The 22,054-nt window shown below is 32.7% G+C and overlaps 2 protein-coding genes and 1 long non-coding RNA gene across 6 annotated transcripts; all 3 read right to left on the reverse strand.

Annotated features, from left to right (window-relative positions):
- Window positions 1–2,448: 2,448 nt before the first annotated feature.
- LOC143905776 (uncharacterized) lies at window positions 2,449–9,694 on the reverse strand. 4 transcript variants are annotated; one of them, XR_013259319.1, is made up of 8 exons: window positions 9,555–9,694; window positions 6,797–6,896; window positions 6,627–6,704; window positions 5,980–6,125; window positions 4,562–5,873; window positions 4,325–4,451; window positions 4,015–4,152; window positions 2,449–3,938 (listed from the first exon to the last, which is right to left on the reverse strand). XR_013259319.1 is itself a non-coding variant. In XM_077421368.1 (6 exons), exons 3-6 carry the CDS (start codon window positions 4,571–4,573, stop codon window positions 3,811–3,813), a joined length of 405 nt encoding a protein of 134 aa, XP_077277494.1. In that variant the 5' UTR covers window positions 4,574–4,916; window positions 6,797–6,896; window positions 9,555–9,675; the 3' UTR covers window positions 2,449–3,810. The 4 variants fall into 4 exon arrangements, 2 of the variants coding, with proteins under 2 accessions (XP_077277494.1, XP_077277493.1); XR_013259318.1 differs by having other exon boundaries at window positions 4,562–4,916; window positions 9,555–9,681; XM_077421368.1 differs by lacking the exons at window positions 5,980–6,125; window positions 6,627–6,704 and having other exon boundaries at window positions 4,562–4,916; window positions 9,555–9,675.
- A 9-nt stretch (window positions 9,695–9,703) lies between these two features.
- On the reverse strand, window positions 9,704–12,671 carry LOC143905777 (uncharacterized). The gene is made up of 3 exons (XR_013259320.1): window positions 11,883–12,671; window positions 11,626–11,792; window positions 9,704–11,549 (listed from the first exon to the last, which is right to left on the reverse strand). It is a non-coding gene; the product is annotated as an uncharacterized LOC143905777 (long non-coding RNA).
- Window positions 12,672–14,053: 1,382 nt separating this feature from the next.
- LOC143905775 (uncharacterized) lies at window positions 14,054–20,865 on the reverse strand. Its single transcript, XM_077421365.1, has 2 exons — window positions 15,265–20,865; window positions 14,054–15,145 (listed from the first exon to the last, which is right to left on the reverse strand). The coding sequence occupies exon 1, from the start codon at window positions 18,188–18,190 to the stop codon at window positions 16,910–16,912; it is 1,281 nt and encodes a 426-aa protein (XP_077277491.1). The 5' UTR covers window positions 18,191–20,865; the 3' UTR covers window positions 14,054–15,145; window positions 15,265–16,909.
- Window positions 20,866–22,054: the final 1,189 nt, after the last annotated feature.

Here is a 22,054-nt window from a genome sequence, read left to right on the forward strand (position 1 = left end):
CTATAAGATTTTCAAAGGACCCCGCACAAAACCTATGGAAATGGGTTCTCGGCGAATTTGTCTGAAACTTTGAGAAAATGTTCATGTCATCCTGATCAAAAGTTCTCATGGCAACAACTCTCTTTAAAGCAGTATTTTAGCTCCAGGAGACCTCAAAGATGGATATTTTATCACGCGATCACAGATGATTTTACCCATTTAGCTTTCAGAATAATGATTGTGTGTGTTTGTGTGTGTATTGCATAACCCATTAAACCTAATAACCTAATGTATTGATGAATAACAGTAATAACAGTATACATATATGAACCGTCGGGATTAGCGTTATCCAATGTGCACCGCAAGAAGGTTGCGCGATCGGATTTTGCACATTATTATGGCTCTGAAAAGGACCGATTTTGTTCTCAGGTTTTATGGGTTATGCAATACACACACACAATCATTATTCTAAAAGCTGAATGGGTGAAATCATCTGTGATCGCGTAATAAAATATCCATCTTTGAGGTCTCCTGGAGCAAAAATTCTGTTTTAAAAAGAGTTGTTGCCATGAGAACTTTTGATCAAGATGACATGAACAACATTTCCCAAAGTTTCAGACAAATTCGCCGAGAACCCATTTCCATAGGTTTTTGTGCGGGGTTCTTTTTGACAAAAATTTTTGATTTACAAAAAAACACGTACTGATCGATTTTCTCCAAAATTTTTTGTAAAAGCTCATCAATTTCACAATTTTTAAGCCTAAATTTATAATGAGATAATTACGGGATCTATTTTTTTTTCGATTTTTTAATTTCCATCTTTTTTTTATCCGTGCTGAAAAATATCTGAAAAGAAAAAATAATTTACACAGGAACTACTATTAATAATTATCTGAGACATAGTGATTACTAAATAGTTTACAAATTGATTTCAGGAAAAAATACAGTTGAATTAAAGTGTTTATTATGCTTGATAAATTTTTTTTATTAAGTTGCGTTTATTTTCTTACACGTTTAAATATTTTAAAAATTCGAGATTCAACAGATGATGAAAATTGTTTAAATCTCAAAGTGCCTTCTCCGTCTGGAATTACACAATGATATTTCTGCGTTCCTGTTATTGTCTTAGCTCTAATGTATCGCTTGTCTAATGATTCTTTGCTCTGAATATAATCTTCGTTAGAGAAGAATTGCGCATAGATATTTGGCAAATTTTCCGACGGAGCACCTCAACAATTTAAAAATTATAAAAATTTTGTAAATCTTAATTTTCATGAAGGAGACTTTGGCTGAATGGCATTATTTTGCAACAGCTCATGGTAAAGATCCTTGTGATGGAGTAGGAGGAACTGTTAAGAGAATAGCGGCACGAGCAAGTCTTCAACTTCCATATGACGAACAAATCTCAACTCCTCAAGAACTATATAACTGGGCAATAAAATTAAATTCTTTGCCAAATATCTGCGCAATTCTTCTCTAACAAAAATTATATTCAGAGCAAAGAATCATTAGACAAGCGATATATTAGAGCTAAGACAATAACAGGAACGCAGAAATATCATTGTGTAATTCCAGACGGAGAAGGCACTTTGAGATTTAAACAATTTTCATCATCTGTTGAATCTCGAATTTTTAAAATATTTAAACGTGTAAAAAAATAAACGCTACTTAATAAAAAAAAATTTATCAAACATAAATAATAAACACTTTAATTTCACTGTATTTATTCTGAAATCAATTTGTAAACTATTTAGTAAGTAATCACTATGTCTTAGATAATTATTAATAGCAGTTCCTGTGTAAATTATTTTTTCTTTTCAGATATTTTTCAGCACAGATAAATAAAAGATGGAAATTAAAAAATCGAAAAAAAATAGATCCCGTTATTATCTCATTATAAATTTAGGCTTAAAAGTTGTGAAATCGATGATAGTTTTTTACAAAAAATTTTGGAGAAAATCGATCAGTATTATACGTGTTTTTTGTAAATCAAAAATTTGTGTCAAAAATTTAAAAATCTTATAGAAATACAGTTAAAAAAATTTTTTTGAAAAAAAAACGGCCCATTTGGCCCATGTTTCGTAAAGTTATGGGCGTTTAAAAAAAAGTAACGTAATTTTTCAAAAATCGATATTTTGAAAACAATTCGACAAAAAAATTTGAAAAAAAATCATGGAGGCCTCTTTCAACCAATACTATATAACATAAAAAATTTTCAAAAAAATCGAAGATGCAAAACCCAAATGGTGTCCGATTTGGCGTGGAACGCCCCATATACATAGATAAACACATGTGTGTGTGAGTCTGTTACTACGTTTACGCGAGCGTTACTTCTACTGTAGTAACTTACGATAATTCCTTCGCGTAAACGGGATTTTGTAGTAACTTACGATAATTTACTCCGCGTAAACGAGTGATATATTATGTAAATATTATTTACTTTCGACAGTAACAATAAAAAAAATAACATATATTTCATTTATATATGTATTTTCGTTTATATTTCCCAACATTTTATCAACGAAATAATAAATAGAGAGTTTTTTGTCCTAAATAACATTACCGTTTTTCTTTCTTCAAATATACCCTAGAATTCCCAAAAATCCTGATTTTACCATACAAGTGTACGCTACCCCAGTGTACATAGAGAAAGGAATAATAATACGAGAGATATCTGTCCTTGTCTAACGAGGCATCTGTACGACATATCTGTCAAAGCTCGTTCTTTAAAACGGCTTCATAGATCGCAAAATCCTTTTACAGGAGTAAAGTTTAGGTACTAATGAAGGGTGGGATTGTAAAATAATTAGTAATAATTGAAAAAAATGCCTAACGAAATATCTGTATCATATATCTGTCCTGTTCGATTGCTGTATGTACGAACCAGACAATGTAGCCAACCGCCCAACCCCGAAACTGCCCACAGCTGCATGCGCCATCGCGCCATCTCTCGCAAGATCCGTGAACTACTGCTGTGACATGATTGCTGCTCTGCGTGAATATTTTTGTGAAAAATATACACGATCGTTTCAAAGCTCTCATTTTTATTTCAGGCTTTCAATCTCAATTTCAAAGGTACGTTAAGGTGCGAATTCATGGGACGCTCGTTTCAACGTATCGCGAGATCACGTGATTTTGATCTGACGCTAGCGTCAAACAAAGAAAGCTGGATTTTCTCAGCTTTAAGCGTCAAAGCCAAAGCAGCGCGAAGACGCCGAGCGTCAGCATAAAAAAGCACCTTTTTTGTTTGTGCACGTCTTCTGAAGGGTGGGAAAGTTTAATTTCGTACATATTACTTATACAACTGTTTATATTAGAAAATAAGGTTATAAGGTGTCAGCATTTTAAATTTTTTTTCAATTATTGCTAATTATTTGACAATCCCACCTTTCATTAGTACCTCTATTCTTCAATCCAACTCGAAAGGCGAAAGAAATCGAATGCATTGTGTCACCTGAGGCTAAATAACGTAAACAGAATTGTAGTCGCATAGACGGCGATATTGGAGTTCTTATAATATGTTGTTTTGTGATTCTTGATTCAAGTAACTCCAATAATTTGTCAAAGAATTCCTTAGTCATCCGCAAATATTCCAAATATTTCAAAGAATCATTATCTGCCATTTCGTTAATTAAATTGTTGCTGTCTCCTTTTTTAAGTAAATATTGATTGAACCCAAAGTTTTGGTGTTTGTTTTCTTTTTTCTTTTCTATCTTTTTTAAGAATTGATACGGTAAGAAAAGTTAAGCAATTGTCTTCTTCGTATTTCTTTGAGCCAACTTAATTGTGTTCTTTTCCATTCGTTTACCTTATTTATTAATAATAGTTTTTTTATAAATCTAATCCTTTTTTGGAGTATTTATTTTCTATAATATTGGTAAGGATTGGAGACTCTGATATACCGTCATACTCATCTTCATAAACTTTGTCATATTTCTCTAAATCAATTCTCTTTCTTTCTGCAACAAAGAAGTATATAAATTAATCATTTAAATTTATGTCAATTTTGTTTATTTAAATCATTGAAATTTATACTTCTTGATTTTGATGATGCCAGAGAGACTGGAGATAGTGACGTAGAATTGTCATTGATGATAGGAATAAGATTATCATCATCTACACAGGCAGTGCTGTTTTGATTATTCTCACTCTTGACGTGTGTTTCTACAAAATCTAAAAAATTCAGGTTTAGTTTTACAACAAATTTATGTAACACATATTCTAACCATTATTAGTTATATTGAATGACAATTTTATATAAAACAAATAAAATGGTTCATTAAATATATATATATATATATATATATATATATATATTGCCTCTCTTATACACAAATATACATACCATTTATAAAGAGATTTTGATCTTTATCCATTATTAATTCTGTATGATTTGCTAAGCAAGGATGATGTGAAATTTGTCCGTTTTTATCGAACCAAACAACCCAGCGACAATATCCACATTTGAATTTCTGGTAATTAATAAAATATATCACATACATGTTAATTAGCATTAACATATTAACATATATACTAAACTGAAGAATTACCTATATATTTTATTTTCACATATAATACCTACCAATGACGACATATTGCTCTTTATTTGCAAAAATATGTTGCAAAGCGATCGATCCACTGCCAAGCACTTATTCGCGAATTTTCAACAGGATAGGTTATAAATTTTTCCGTTTCTTTTCCGTTCCGTAACAGCTCCGTGCCATGGGGATCGAACCCACTCACTATAACACGGAACGGAATCCCCCCTATATCTCTTTTTCCGTTACTGTTCCGTTAAGGCTCTATAAATGTGAGTATTCTCGTCCGCCATTTTGTATCCAATCATATGTAAAAACATAACCTTTTTGTAAGCGTCAATACGCTTTTCGGTCTCGCGATTAATGTAAAAATAAAGCTGAAATATCGATTCTGAAAAACTGAGAATAAGTATTAATTAACAGAATAGTAAATTTCTTTCGCCAGTATATAGAATAACAATTAAAGTAAAGTTGTACGACACCCGCACGGTATACGGGAGGTTCCAGGTTCAAACCCTGGCTGGGGTAATATTTTTCGCAATAAAATTTAAAAACTATTTAATTTAGAAATTACATCAACTGACCAAAACCATGGTCAAAATTAATGATGTCTCGATATTGATCTGAAAAAAGTGCTGGTGAATCCGACAAACCAAGTTGGCTCACAGTTTTTCAATGTTCATATCGGAAAGACGTTATATATATTGCCAGTCAAGTCGATTTAAATTACTTTAATTGTTAAGTATTAATTGATTCTTAATTGATTAGACGTGTGTTCTTAAACGCGCGACAGTATAATTTGTTTTATAAGTGTCGTATTTATCGTAAATCGACACATCGTGACTCCGTTTCATTGTACGTATTTGGAGCAGTAATTTCAAGGGCAGAAGGTATATTATTTAAATAATACTCATCGCCAAAAATTGTTTTCATGTTGCAGTTTTGTCACATTTTGACATATTTGTGTTTTTAGATTAAGTATTTGGCTGTTTGTAAAATGTTAATTGAGGACAATGAAAAAAAATCCAAGTACGTCGCATCCTGGGTCAAGTGTTGAGGTAATTGCCGCATAAATTTCTAATTTTTTTTTGTTTACTAATTTAATGCTCCATTTATCATATTTAATGTACTTCCACTCATTTCAGGACCCTACCCAGGTAGCAAACACAAGTCATTTTGACGTCAAATTTTGGTCCTTTACTGACCATTCCTGACGTCACTAACTGGCGGCATAATGACGTTAAAATGACGGTCTAATGTCACAGACAATTGACGTCATCGCGGATACGTTATTTTGACGTCATTTTCTGACGTCTTATTGACGGCAAAAATAGGTCCATTACGACATATCGGTTTCTAGAAATGTTTTTTTTATAAAATTAAAATTTTAAAAAATGTCTATTTGATAAACGTTTATAAAAAAATGTTCTTTTTCTTTATCTAAGAAAAAAAGTTTTTTTACTGTTTTGTTACAAGCCATGTGCGTATAGCCGCTCTCAAGGCGGTCACCCATCCTAGTACAGTACCGCGCCCGAGTCGCTTGACTTCGATGATCCAGTGGACAGTGACGATCTTCTCACCTGATGCTTCCTTATTAACTGTACTTGTCTATAACAGATACATCTTTAAAGTGTTCAAAAATCTTGTAATGATAATCTTCTTGATAGCTATAACACTGCATGAAATAGTTATCATAAAACTATAATCACACGCAACTACATCCACTTATACCATAAATTCGCCACTTCAATCATGAAGTTGCGAAACAAACATATTGTAGTTAATTTTGTGGTTTTTATTTTATTATTACTTTATTATACAATATTAAGAAGTAAAAATAGTTATATTACAAAAAGTCCTTATTTGGACGACTTTAAGACGTCTTTAAAATGACGTCTTTAAATGGTCTAAAAAATGACGTCTTATAAACGTCCATTATTAGTCGCCAATGTCATAAACCAAAAATGACTAAAAATAGACGTTATAATGACGTTATGGAATAACGTCAGTATAATGTCATTTTTAAAGACATAGTCGCTTTTTGGTCATTTGACGTCATTCGTACAAACATGACTAGTATTTGACGTCAAAATGACTTGTGTTTGCTACCTGGGTAAGCTTCAAGAGTATTACACAGATGAAAAAATTGAAAGCTTGTTTGTCGAAAATGTCTACCTGAAGAGTAAGCTGAAAAGGTTACATCTTATTTGAAACTGTTCTCTCATAATCCGAAAGTTGCTGAATATTTACAACAGCACAATGTCAAATAATTTACTTGCCTTTTTGATAATTATACTTTGTATCAAATAAAATGATTTTGAACTGTATGAAATAAATTTCATTTTCCAAAAGATTGTTACTCCATAAATAACACTGTAACTGCATAATAATAATAATAATAATAATAATAATAATAATAATAATAATAATAATAATGTATAGATAAATAATAGATAAATAAAGAAACGCTTGTATGTCAAAATAAATAGGAATAAAGGCTAACAATCGAGCAAACACGTAGATGTCAATTTAAAGTAAATTTAATAAGCATACTTATACATATACAACGGAACGTTTTAACCGCACAGGGTCTTTTTCAGCCATTTTAAATTAAAAATTACATAGAGTCGCGCAAAGTGAAAATTAACATGTTAAAAAGTAATACAGTAAAAAATAATAAATTAAAAAGTAGCCATTTCTCGATAGTAAATAACAAAGCCGTATGGAGTCACATCTCACATGAGAGCATTCGAATATTAAAACTTGTATATGAATATAATAAAATTGTATATAAATAAATATCTGTGAGTCTATTGTAAAATGGTAAATTATATATATAGGCAATTCCACGTCAAATCGGACAAGATTTGACCTCGTATTCTTTAAATCAATTGAAACTTTTTTTACATGAAATATACATAAAATAAGCAGATACGTATTTTTTTATTTGTCCAAAACATTTTTTTTACAAAAGTTATGAACAATACAATTTTCGTCAAAAATGAAGAAGTCATACTTTACAAATTAATATCTCTGGTTATATTTGTCGTAGAGAAATATTCAAAAAACCATTTTAAAGCTAAGAAGGCAATCTTTGAAAAAGAAATAGTTTAACAAGGGGACCTTCAGGCTAACGGATTTTTGTTTTTTTTCGTACTTACTGTACTTAAGAGTTATCATTTGGACATCAATTTCCCAAAGTATTAAGGCGCGCTTTTCAGAAAAACTCGAGAAAATTGACTTTGAAGAATTCCGAGCGCGCTATGGTACACAGAATTTTAATTTTAATGTAAAATTTATCAAATCTATGCTAATTAATATTTAATCGTTTTCAATTTCGTTTTCAATAAAAAACTTACATCTTCTTATTTTGAATATTGGTACAAAAATGAAAAACGTCAGGTAGGTAATAAAATGGTTTTATATTTTTAAAAATTACAAGAAAATACAGCGCAAAAATGATATTAATAAAAATATTGTTTAATTTTTAAAAATGAATTATATGATATAAAATATATAGTTTAAAATATATTGTATACAGTCGTTTTACACGTCAATATTGCACGAACCAGGATGATATTCATCGTAAAAGCAAGGGAAACAGTAAGTTTCACGGCATCTAGCACACCGTACGAACGCAGATATTTTACAGGCATTTTAATTAATTCTCGAGAAAATTGCATTAAAATTCAATCTATTGTACATCACCAGCTGTTCTCTCCAATCTTTAAGAACATGATTCGATACGCGTGGCGATTCGCTTCAAACCTTTGTGATGACAGAGACATTTTTATGAACGTCAATGAAGTATGTTTTCCAATAGACATTTTAAAAAAAACCTTGCGCCTGTAAAATATCTGCGTTCGTACGGTGTGCTAAAATAAACACAATCTTAAAAACACTTGAGATCACTCACAGGTTTAAAGATCGAGAGACTTGCCGTAGAGCGCTAAAAGTCTGTGTTTATTGTTTATAAGAATTTTTCGATAAAAAGAATTAAAAGATTAGAGCATCCGTAACATCCGTTACGGAAAATCCCAGCAATTCAAAACGGAAAGAAAAATTAAATTATACAGTACAGTAACGATATACTTTAACAAAAATACTGCACAATTTTCAAAATATAATAGTTGCGCACCACGTACCGCGCTTGACTCGTATCGCCGTCTTTTAATTAATTTGTTGTCAAAATATAATATTTATAATAAAAATGTGATTTGTATAATATTGATTGTATTCAACATTATAAGTTATGTAATTTATACTGTATTTTCTTCCTACAAAAGATTTCCGAAGAATGCGCCACGCTACTTGGTCGAACTAGAGACGCGAGCACAGCGCGACGCGGCGCGGCGCGACGCCTCAGTCATTAAAATTATATAAAAAATAGAATCCATCGTTTCTCCATAAAAAAAATATGTGTACTTTTGGAATGAAATAAAGAATAAGATAGCATTATTTAAAAAAATTTTTTAAATGTACTTTTTAGTGAAAAAATTAATTAAACATTTCAATTGCTTATAACAATTGGAATTTGCAATTTTTTGTAACTTAAACTATTTTTTTTAAAGATTGCCTTCTTAGCTTTAAAATGGTTTTTTGAATATTTCTCTACGACAAATATAACCAGAGATATTAATTTGTAAAGTAGATGACTTCTTCACTTTTGATGAAAATTGCATTGTTCATAACTTTTGTAAAAAAAATTATTTGGACAAACAAAAAAATACGTGTCTGCTTATTTTATGTATACTTAATGTAAAAAAAGTTTCAATCGATTTAAAAAATACGAGGTCAAATCTTGTCCAATTTGACGTGGAATTGCCCATATGTGAATGTCTATAGTCATTTCGCAAGTATGCAGTCAAAGAAGAGTTCATGATCTATTTTTCGTTAGTTGGCGAAAACGAACCAAGTCAGAAGTTAAAAGGCAGAAATCTTAAGTCCATCAACGTTGTAGTCAGTTTAACAAACGTTCTGAAATTCGATGTCTCAATAGTGGGATAAAGTCTATGTGATTGTTAAGTATGGACTTACAAATTAAAGAATTGCGTCGTGGTCCGAAACTAAGTGCTCTCGTGAACAATGTTCGCTCTTTTACGTCTCAAATAATAATGACAAGCATTCTCATTAGGTAACGGCGAAGGTTAGTCATCGAAATAATAAATAGTTAGATGTCGGTGAGTTCGCTAAGAATACTGTAATATGACTCATCCAGATACTCTGTGTCCTTGTTCAAATTAATGCCATTTTTTTGTTCTTTAATATGTAGCATTTTCGAGACAAGTCTTTTATAATAGTTAGGTTCCGTATTCATTATTTTGACGTTGTCCCAATCGAAAGAATGATTAAATTCTTTAATATGTTTGGAAATGACCGAGTGTCTGGATGGGTCCATTTTTATATTATTTTTATGTTCGTTAATTCTAGTTTTTAATTGCCGCTTTGTCTGTCTCACGTAAGAAGCCTCACAATCTTTACATGCAATCTTATATACAACATTACTATATTAGTAGCTAATGAGTTCTTATCTTTTTGTGCTTTGATTATGCTACTTAATTTATTAAGGCATCTATATAGCCAATTATGTGTTCCTTTTTATTGAATAATAATGTTGCTTTTTCAGATATGTTGTTGACAAATGGGATCACTATAAATTTTCGATCACTATAAATCGCTCGAATCTATCGAGTTGTTTACATTGTTTCTGAGTTTACCATTAATCAGATTGTCGAGCCTGGTGTTTTTTTTTTTTAAATTAAATTGAGAGAATAACTATTGTCCAGTAATATTTCGATGACCATTTCTAAATTATTTTTGTGATATATAGGGTGAGATAACAAAATTGCTCTGTCAACTAAACTGTAGATAGAGCTTATTTTATGGCAAATAGGATGATTTGAAAAAAATGACAAGTATCTACCCGAGAACGTTTTCTTGTGAAACCAGTCGATTTGTATGGTGTTGTTATCTATTACCTGCAGCGACAAATCTAAGAAATTAAGACAACGGTTATTCTCGTATTCTAAAGTGAATTTTAGGCGCTTATGATAGCTGTTAAAAGTATCCAGGATAAAATCAATCTTGTTCAACGGCGCGGACATAAATGTGTCATCAACATATCTGCGATAAATAGATAAACGTACATTTAAAGAATTTAACGTTTTTTGTTCCAAGTCCTGCATGACCATATCAGCAATTATTGGGGAAAGAGGTGATCCCATTGGTGATCCATGGGTTTGCTTGTATATAACGTTATTGAATGTGAAAAAATAATAATAATAATGTACATTGTACACTAATAAAAACTCATGCTTACAATATCTCCAAAGGAATTAATTTTTAAAAACAATACTTTATTTTATAAAATACATATTTATAGACCATATATAATATTTATTACAAAGTAACAAGCAGTTTCAAAGGGTTTACTTATATGTTTAAGCACTTTTTGGTTAAGCTTTTTTCAAGCTTGCAGACCCGAAAACGTTCTTCCGTTGTTTGATGTTCTGAGAAAAATTTTTGGTACAAGACAAACGAGCAGTGAAAAAATGCTTAATAATTTTTTTCTTTAAATCACAGCACGTGGGAAAAATTATTTCTACATTTTTATGAATTTATTTGATGAGCCTGGAGTTTTCATTTCTCAAAATGAAATCCTTGTAGATTTTATAGTAATGGTCAGAATGTAAAACTAAGTTGAACGTTTTAAAACAAGGCTCTTTCAAGCCACTCAAATTCAATGCTGTCGTGTATAGTTTCGCTTTTTTTATAAAATCATTCTGTGGTAAATTTTTCCTCAACGAAAATGCAACACATATTCTTCGCAAATATGCTTTACAACAGCATTCGTCGTACTTCCAGCCAAATAGAATGCATTCTTTGCATCGTATTCGCTGACAATATCGCAAAAAAAAAAAACTAAACGTAATAGTGTGCACATCAAGCTCGACATGATTTTTTGTCGAATCGACACTTTCAGCCGCAATGTCAACGTACGCTTCTTTTAAGGTAGACTGCTTCAAAGTGTACCTGTAATAAGGAAAACAATTAATTTTCAATTTAATGAGGCACAAATAATGTTTTGCTTTTACAGCGTTGGACTTACTTTACATACACAACCTGACTTGCTTGATATCCACTGTTCACGGCGAAGATTTAGATTTTGAAGCCACTTTTTTCGTCGCTCCACATTTATTGGAATTCGAAAAAGTTGAAACCCTTTTTTGCTTCTATTACTGCAATTAATTGCAACGCAGCCAGTCATTTTGGAACCTGAGAATACGAGACCGAAAAGCGTATTGACGTTTACAAAAAGGTTATGTTTTCACATATGATTGGATACAAAATGGCAGACGAGAATACCTGCTTTTTTAGAGCTCTAATAGTTCCGTTCCCGCGCTATTTCTTCTCCATCGGGATGCACCCTAAGCGCGTCAACTAACCAATGTAGGTTAGTAACGCGCTTTAAAAGTATTGTAAACGTCAATACGCTTTTCGGTCTCGTATTCTCAGGTTCCAAAATGACTGGCTGCGTTGCAATTAATTGCAGTAATAGAAGCGAAAAAAGGTTTCAACTTTTTCAAATTCCAATAAATGTGGAGCGACGAAAAAAGTGGCTTCAAAATCTAAATCTTCGCCGTGAACAGTGGATATCAAGCAAGTCAGGTTGTGTAACGTATGTCCTGCTTCATAGAAGTTGTGATTTTCGTTAAAGCAGGGCACACACACACACACACACGTGTGTATATCCTGCTCCTGCTTTATAGAAGTTGTGATTTTTGTTAAAGCAGGCACACACACACACACACACACACACACACACACACACACGCACGTGTGTATACTTTCAATACCCTGCTTTATAGAAGTTGTGATTTTTGTTAAAGCAGGGCACACACACACACGTGTGTATACCCTGCTTTATAGAAGTTGTGATTTTCGTTAAAGCAGGGCACACACACACACACACACACCATGTGTATGCCCTGCTTTATAGAAGTTGTGATTTTCATTAAAGCAGGGGGCACACACACACACACACACACACACACACACACACACACACGTGTGTGCCCTGTTAAACACTTAAATACCTGTAAAGCGCGTCACTAATCTATACGCCGAAAGAATATCATTTTGAATTATGTTACACTTCTGACTTACCAACCAAACAGTTTTCACGTGATCTGCTGCATGCGCGTGCGGCCACTGAGCATGCGCATATGGCTGCAGGGCATGTTCATGGTCGCTACATCTCGTCGGTATGACAGGAATTATAACCTGATTCCTGTCAACTTTTTAACGATTAATATCTCGCTTCGCTGAGCAGAGCGACACTTTTTTCTGCCAGATTCTTTCGTTTTACGCAAAAACGCGTCGAATAAGCCTAATTTCATCGATTTCTGTGCTGGTGTAGCTAAACTGAAGAATTACCAATGATTTAATTTATTCATTCAAATTCATTCATTCATTCATTCATTCATTCATTCGTTTATTCATTTATTCATAAATTAGTATTGTGCCAGCAACAATATTATTTGCACCGATAGACTTACCAATTTATTTGGAATCTGTATTTCCTGCATTATGCAAAAACACAAACAATATTATATATATATATATATATATATATATATGATTGAAATAAATTAAAAATATATTTTGTCACTTTGTATATTTATTTCAAACTTACGTCGTGTCAAAATATGCGCGCCAGCCAAAAGACAGCTAAAAACTAGAGACAGCGTGCCGTTTAGTCACAGAAAGTTACACGCGTTTTGAATGCGTTTCAAAATGCATCAACTTTAGAGTGGACCAGGCATTGGCCTAGTTTACACCAATCTTTTGATACGCGTATCAAATAGTATATTTGAGCTGATCAGCCAATAAGCAAACTAATTTACTATTAGTTTACACCATTAATGGCCTAGTTTACACCAATCACTTGATACGCGTATTAAATAGTAAATAACTAGTAAATAAATCTGATTATTGGCTGATCTATTCAAATATACTATTTGATACGCGTATCAAGAGATCGGTGTAAACCATGGTGTAAGGATTACATGGTGTGCTCAATTGCCTGGGGGGATTCGGGTAATAACGTCACTCGTGTCGAATTGTGTAAACAAAGTAGCCAACGTCTAGAAATAAAACATTTTTGGTGTTGTAATATTGGCACATGTTCATGCCTTGTCACACTCATGCCACCTCTATGAAGTTGGCCGGACAACTTCAACGTATCGAACTTTCATTAATTGAAATCGATTGGTGGTCGTTTGGTGGTCTTTGGTAGTCTAGTCCGATCGTTTGGTGGTTAGTCGTTTTCCTCTAAAATAAAAATGAAATTTCCGGTGTGAAAGTTAGCCGGACAATTTTTATTTTTCAACCAATTTAACTTTTTTATAGCTCATTCGACGCGGAATTGTTTGGTGGTCACGAATATCATCATAAAAACGTTTGGTGGTCAACCGTTTTCCCAGAAAATAGAAAAAACCGTATGCGCATAATGCCGGACATATCACCTCTATCACTCAAATTGACTTTGATAGGGCTCAATCGACGCGGAATCGTTTGGTGGTCACGAATATCATAATTAAAACGTTTGGTGGTCAATGGTTTTTCTAAGAAATAGAAAAAATCGTACTCTCACGCCATTGGTCGCATGACTCCGTGACGTTGGCTCGGTAATTTGATGAATAAACATTATTTATTAATCAAATTGACTTTTATACGGCTCAATCGACGCGGAATCGTTTAGTGGTCACGAATATCGTCATTAAAACGTTTGGTGGTCAATCGTTTTCCTAAGAAATAGATAAAACCGTACTCTCACGCCATTGGTCGTATGACTCTGTGCTATTAGTCATACGACCAATGGCGTGAGCGCACGGTATTTCCTATTTCTTAGGAAAACGATTGACCAACAAACGTTTTAATGACAATTTTCGTGACCACCAAACGATTCCGCGTCGATTGAGCCCTATCAAAGTCAATTTAATTGATAAATAATGTTTATCCATCAAAATACCGAGCCAACGTCACGGAGTCATGCGACCAATATATAAAAATACATATATATATATTAATAGATCTTTGAATATAGATTATATCTCGATAATTCGACCGAAATAACAATTTCGAATTTTTATTGTCTTGACATAATTTTGATTCGTCAAATTATTATGTTGTATTATAATTTTAATTTATATATATATACATACGTTGCGCAATTAGAACAATTTGATGAAGCGTATTTCTCCATTTGTTTTATGCGTGATCTGCAGACCGTTTCTCACAAGCAGCAAGCATCACTCTGGCCGTCCTTAGGAAATTCGGGACTAATAACAATGCACAACTACAATACATTACATTTTAAAGAAACATGAGAAATCAATTAAAAGTATGGTTGTAGTAAATAATTTAACGAATTTGAATTGAACATATAATTTTTATTTATATTTTATAAAAAATATAATAGAGTATACAGCAATAACACAGTCCCGCACGGCCTTTAAGACAAGCAACCTTAAAATATTTCTGACCGTCTATTCTCCCACAGCCATAAGTCGGTCACCTAATATGCACACACCAACTGCATCCAGGGGCACACTCATTTGGCGCAACTATAATCCACATTTTTAGACAATCATAATCGGTTTTAGAATTATAACTATATTGTCACATTGCATTATATTTATATGTAATTTGACAATTTTAACGTATAATATAATAACGGTTTTACCTTTCTTCATAGTCGAATCTTTAGCATTGGAATTGCCAGTCGGAGCATTGTAACCACCAGTACCATAAAGAATTGTTTATCACTCTTACGCCTACACTACTTCGCCTCTTCAACATAGACGCGCACGGTGTCCATTTGTTCGTATGTGGATCGTAACATGCATTCTGCGCAGTATTTAAACAGAAACTAATCTCTTTTTGTCTACGGTATATAATAATTTAAAACACCATAAAAAACTGCAGCAAAATTACATTCCACCAAATAATTAAGGGAAATCTAAAAAAACTTTTAAAGCTTGAAACTTTTAATCTCTAATTTCAAAAAATCGCAGCTATTTTTCACTTTCTTCAATTATAATAATTTAAAAAAAAACGACAAGCTTGACAAAATGGAAAATTTTCTGTCAAAAGTAGACATTTTAAGCTTTGAAACTGTTTCTTTTTAGATTTGGATTCCCATTTTCTAAAACAATTAAAGTTATAGCTGTTTAAAATTGCTTATTTTTTAGACACTTTTTTTTATCCCTTAATTATTTGGCGGAGTGTATTTTTAAAAAATATAAAGAAAGACAAGACCGTTTTGATATACAATTATTTAGAAAAAAAAGCCATATACGATCTACACACTGAACTGAAAATATATTGAAAATATATTCATACGAAAATACACTAAAAACAAAATAAAAATGATTAAAAACGGGATATGACATAATAATTTATATCTGTAAAGACTCACTTACGATTAAACGCAGCCACACCGATTGTAGACCTTTGTATGAACGTAGGACATATCGAACTCCACTGACATGTTGTCGGATCCCATTACATCAAGGAAACACCAACCGTTGTAACCATCAATTAACAGCATGTAAAGGCCACCTAAGACTGCCACTCTGGAGAAATAATATTGTAACAAAATTTGCCAGGATTTTATTACGAATAAATAAAATAATTGCACATACCTAATCCGTGACGATGAAATACATAAATCATAGAGTATTTCACATAAAGGGAAAAATTGAAACATTGTACCATGTGCGTAGAATGTACCTACTTTTGTATCACTAATTACTACAAAAACAGCGCAGAATGCATTTTACTATCATTTATTGCGTACAGCGCAGAATGCACTTTGTTATCACTTATACTGCGCACATCAGCGCAGAATGCACTTTGTTATCATTTACTGCGCACAGCGCAGAATGCACTTTATTATCACTTACTGCGCACAGTGCAGAAATGATTTTATTGTTATCTCTTTTACTGCGCACAACGTAGACTGCATTTATATATTTTACTACCCAAAGCGTTGAATATATAGTTTTATTATAGTATACTCAATATATACATATACTGCGTAAAGTGCAGAATGCATTTCTATTTTCTACTTCTATTTTTTTTATTTGCAATTTTTTTATTTTTTATTTTTTGGTTTTATTTCTTTAGTATTTCTTTTTTGTTTTCTTTCTATTTTTTCCTTTTGGCTTCAATAATGTAATCTGGATCACGAATTTCCATTCTTCTTTCACGTCTGGGGTCAACTATTTCGGGTAACATGCAATGTTCATAGAACTGTACAAGCTTATTCACCATATGTAATTCATTCCAAAAATCATCATCGCGATAAATCTTTTCCATTTTCAATCCTAATAGTGTCCAAATTGCAAAGATACAATATTCTCGTTGTGTAACATGTAATTGACCCTGTAATAATATATATGCGAACGTTTCATGTGTTCATCTTCTGCATTTTGATATAATGCTCGTAAATTGGAAACATTTGATGTAATTGCATCTTCTGGCGTTAGAAAACGAGCTCTAAATGGACATTTTATTTCTACAATTCCATCATTTTCTATTAGTCCATCTGGCGAAGCTCCTAAATATGGTATTTCTGCGTCTATAAATAATCCACAACGATTAATTCGAATGTTTAAAACGGTTTCAATGTTCTTGCGTGCTGCATCTTCATGTTCAACACCGTGTTGTAAGGCTTCCACGTTCAATTCTTGTGGATATACAATTGACCGTACTCTTGACGCGCAGGAAGTGCTTCTTCTCATTTTACAAATGTGATTATAATGAGAGGCGGTCAATAATTTCGTACGATAATATTGCCATATACCACTTGATGTTTGTTCTCTAGTTTCTTCTTCTATATCTGCTCGCTTCATTTGCCACTGTTTTAACATACTCATATGTTGTGTAATTCGTAATTCCATTTCAATAGGATCAGCATCAGGTCTATCTGCGTGCGGCCCATAATCATTATCTGCAGTCATTGCACGTTTCAGACTGTGAGTAAATGGCCGATTGTTATGCTTTTTGTTATGCTCGTACAATTTTTTGCTTCGTACTTCCTTTTTTCTTTCTTCGAGATTTAAGGCAGTTTGTCCCGGTTTAGTTCCGACAGCATTACTCAAAAACCTTAGAGGCTCATCAGTATTAAAAGATACAACTGCAGCGTTACAACGAGCTTCATATGATCCTTTTAAACCATAATTAATTCGTTTTCCACCAATACACTTAGAAATGACAGAGTTAAACGTCTCAACTCTGTTACTGTCTTTATCTAGCAACAAACTTCTTGCGTTCCAACTTATCTGTTTCAAGACATTTTGCAATTTCTCATAAAGTCCGAATTTTTTTAATTCTGGTACATAATTTTCTTCATTCTCTTTCTGTGATCCATCGCAGAAATATCCTATTTGTACACAATCTTTATGTTCAGCAAAATTCATTATACAATTTCCGAGCTTATCTACATTTTTTATGCGATATCGGTCAAATTGATTATCTATTAGATATAGTTGTTCTTCATTTTCTGAATGGTATTCTCCCTCATCTTCGAGAATATTTATTAATTCTTCTGCACTTAATGCAGATTGAATCCTTTCTTCGTCATTATCGTCAACAGAAAGACCCATTTTTAATCATTTATCCTGAATTAAAATATATCGAAGAGCTCGTTCGTCTTTATCAAATGTAATCATATCTTCATGTGCGGAAGTAGTCGTATTATATTTAAACATATCTTTTTCCTCTTCTTCAGGCGTATTGTAAGCAGTCGTATCGCATTCCAACACATTTTTTTCCTCTTCTTCAAGTATACCTTTATAATTAAACTGCTCTGTTAATTTTAATTGTTTCCTATAAAAAAATAAAAATAAAACACTCGTAATACTTCCCAACATAATCGGTTTCCCCGCTTATGCGTCGCTTACAAATGTACCTACTTTTTTAAATACACGCGCGTGTATTAACTCTCGGAGAACACACCTATTTTTTCATTCACGGAGAACACTGTGGGTCAATCTGACCCTACACACACTTTGATCGTCCACCATTTTAAATTGACAAGTGCGATCAGCTTGCAAAAATTTCCAGATGTACTTGGAACACTGTTAAATCAATTGATATAAATAAAAAGTGCCGTTGAAATTATTTACATATTTAAAAAAATAAAAAAAAAATTTTTTTTAAATAATTTATGAAAAAAAAATTATTTTTTTTATTTTTAATATTCCTGGCTAAAAATTTACGTGTATATTCTTGATATTTCTAAAACTCGAGGTGAGGGTCAAATTGACCCTGTGTGTTCTCCGAAGGTTAAGGATGTATGGATAACATCTCAAATTATTATCAAAAATCTAAAATTTTCATATTGTTCTATTATTACGTCTGAGTGTCTGCGTGAAATTTTAACACAATTCTCTTATTGGTTTAAAAGTTATTTAATTTTTTTTGTTTGCATTGATTCTTATCATATCTCGGGATTGGCTGCACCAATCTTATTCGGACTGGTCGCAATTAAAAGCTTGTATCGACATTATATTTAAAAAAATGTAGTTACATTTTTTATTACGACTTTAGTTTCTGAGATATTTTAATAAAAAGTTTGTTGACACATGAATTGTCTTCTTATTCTTATTCTCTTTTATTTTTTCCTTCATCAAATTATGAGAATAAGAAAGAAATTTATACGTCAACAAACTTTCGATTAAAATATCTAAAAAACTAAAGCCGTAATAAAAAATGTAACTACATTTTTTGAATGTCGATGCAAACTTTCAATTGCGACTAGTCCGAATAAGATTGGTGCAGCCAATCCCAAGATATAATAAGAGTCAATGCAAACAAAATGATTAAATAAGCATATTTTAAACCAATAACAGAACTGTGCTAAAATTTGATACAGATACTCAGATGTAATAATAGAACACTGTATGAAATTTTTAGATTTTTGGTAATACTTTGAGATGTTACCCATGCATACATCTAAAAAATGTAAAAAAATGAAAGAAGACAAGTTAAAAAGATAGCTGCATGTCGCATTAATTTTACGACTATTTAGTGATTTTTAAAGCCAAAGGAAAGTGTTCGGTATATTTTAAAAATGTGCTAAATCAATTACAATTGTGATTTATGGATATATTAAAACAAAAATTAAAAAAGAAACCTTTTTTCAATTGTATTAAAAAATCTATAAGACACCTACTCTGATTAGAGTTATTTGACCAAAAATGTATTTGTACGCCTGTGTAATCAACTTCTCAATTATTATTATTAATTACCAATTACACCGCCTGCACAAAAGAAAGACGCTAACACGCTCGATATCAATATTAAATAAGGTTGGATCACCGGTTGTCATGTTTATTATATTCTTATAAAGAACATAACGTAACAACAATAACATGCCTTATTTTACTATCTTACCTTTTATTAACGTATGCCTTCCGTCTGCTTAATCGTTTACACGACAGCTGATATCGCTTGCGATCGTTACGACTTCTTCCATATTTCCTTCCGTATTCATCATACTTTATTTTGACACTTTGTTCACTTATTACTATCTCATCATTGGATTTGTCCATTGTTACGTCAGTTTTCCGTATCAATAATATGGAGAAACTAGTGTGCAATAAACGTAATCCATAATTGAAGAGGATATAAGGAATTATCTCTTTCTCATAGTTAGTGAAATGAAAAAGTCGCGCGTCCTATTTCTTTCTCGCTAACATTGAGATGAAGTCAATATTGCAAGACTAGAAAAGACAATGTCACACGATTCTGTCAATTGAGCATCGAACCATGAATCGCGCATGGCTACAATAAAAAACAAAAGTAGGCGCTGCTCGCGGCCCTTTGGCACGCTCTGTCTCATATCGCACGGGCGGGTTTCAGTGAGTGTTTCGGACGACGCGCGATTTTGTTGATTCGCATAGTATCCGTAAAGATGTAAGTAAAAAACCGGCTTACTTTTTTATAAATTTATATGTGAAAAAGATTAGGTTCTTTTACGTAATGATCTGGTATAGTCTACGTTAACATTGCACATATATTAATTAGATTTATGATATAGGTCAGAATATAAAACTAAAGAGATAAAAAAAGATGAAAATAGAAAGAATGAAAAAGAAAATAAGGGAACTAATAAAGAAAAGGACGAAGTGAATGATGGACGAATGGAAATTGACGAAAGAGAAAGTGAAGGAACATAAGAAGAGACAGAAGAAGAGGAAGAAAATAAAGACAATGAGAGGATCAAGAAAAGAAAAAAGCGAGAATAAGGGCGATTCTTAAAGGAAAGGAACGAAATGTAAGTTACAAAGTTTTATAATTTGTACATAATTTCATTACGTAAACAAAATTTGTATTGCAGCTCGTAAAACACAATACTTCTAAGACCTATGAAAGTTCTGTAACATATTGAAAAATTCGCTTTAGGTACTGTAAAAATAGTCAGGCCGACAGAAAAATAGTTCATAAGTGATTATGCTCTGTCTTGTGTCTTCTATCGTTCGAATATATGTTACAGAATTTACTGAACCATCTATCTACATCGATCATTTCTCATTTCTATTTATGATATATTATCCTTAATTTTTTTTATATATTATGTTGTTTGAAGTTGAAAGAGAGAGAGAGAGAGATTGTGTTATTCTTTTTTGCGGCCATCAGTGTCGATTGTAATATGATAGGTCAAGCCGCGCGTTCTACGTAGTTCATGGAAAAAGCGCGCGAGCGGCGCCGACCGACAACGTTGCGTCCCAGGCGGCGAGGCACGTGTTTACCGCGCATGCTTGAGCATGTTAGGAGGGGCGCGCAGCCCGGCCGAGCGAGCATTCGTCTCCCAGGGTCATGTTCCAAAACTCACTCTAGTTAACTAAAATGCTATAGTGTACGTGACGTAAACTATAGATTTTAGTTACCCAGAGTGAATTTTGGAACGCAACCCAGACATCGTGCGTGATACATCGTGCGTTATACACAAATTCGAGTCGCATAATTGCATCATCTTTTCGCAATTAAGTCGTAAAGTATTTGAGATCGGCCTATCCGTGTGCGATAAATAAGATAATTGTGAAACATATACGGATCGGAAAAGGACAACAGCGATCGTCACTAAGAGGAAGCCAGCGAGATACATCCTGGCGAGCCATGCCGGCACGTGAAAGGTTCGAGGAAGGCAGCCATTTTCTGGAACGTTCGAGGAATCCTGTTCAAGCTGAATACGAGCAGCTACTTATACATCGAGAGGAAATTTGTCTGTGGCGTGTTCTGTAAGACTAGCTCTAATTATTCATCTGTTTTGCTCACAAGGTAACTAATTATTTCACAATCGAGAGTAGAGACGTTAGAAGTTCATCTAGCGTCACGTTAGGAATCCTGATCAAAGGATCCTATGCTCATCTGAAAGTTATCCTTGTTCGTCTGAGAAAATATAATAAGTTTCTCGTGTTGAGAGGAAAACATCCTCTCTTATTTCAGGTTTGTGCACAATTCAT

Source organism: Temnothorax americanus, unplaced genomic scaffold (assembly GCF_048541705.1).
Source record: "Temnothorax americanus isolate GAGA-0224 unplaced genomic scaffold, ASM4854170v1 Scaffold67, whole genome shotgun sequence".
Taxonomy (NCBI): domain Eukaryota; kingdom Metazoa; phylum Arthropoda; class Insecta; order Hymenoptera; family Formicidae; genus Temnothorax; species Temnothorax americanus.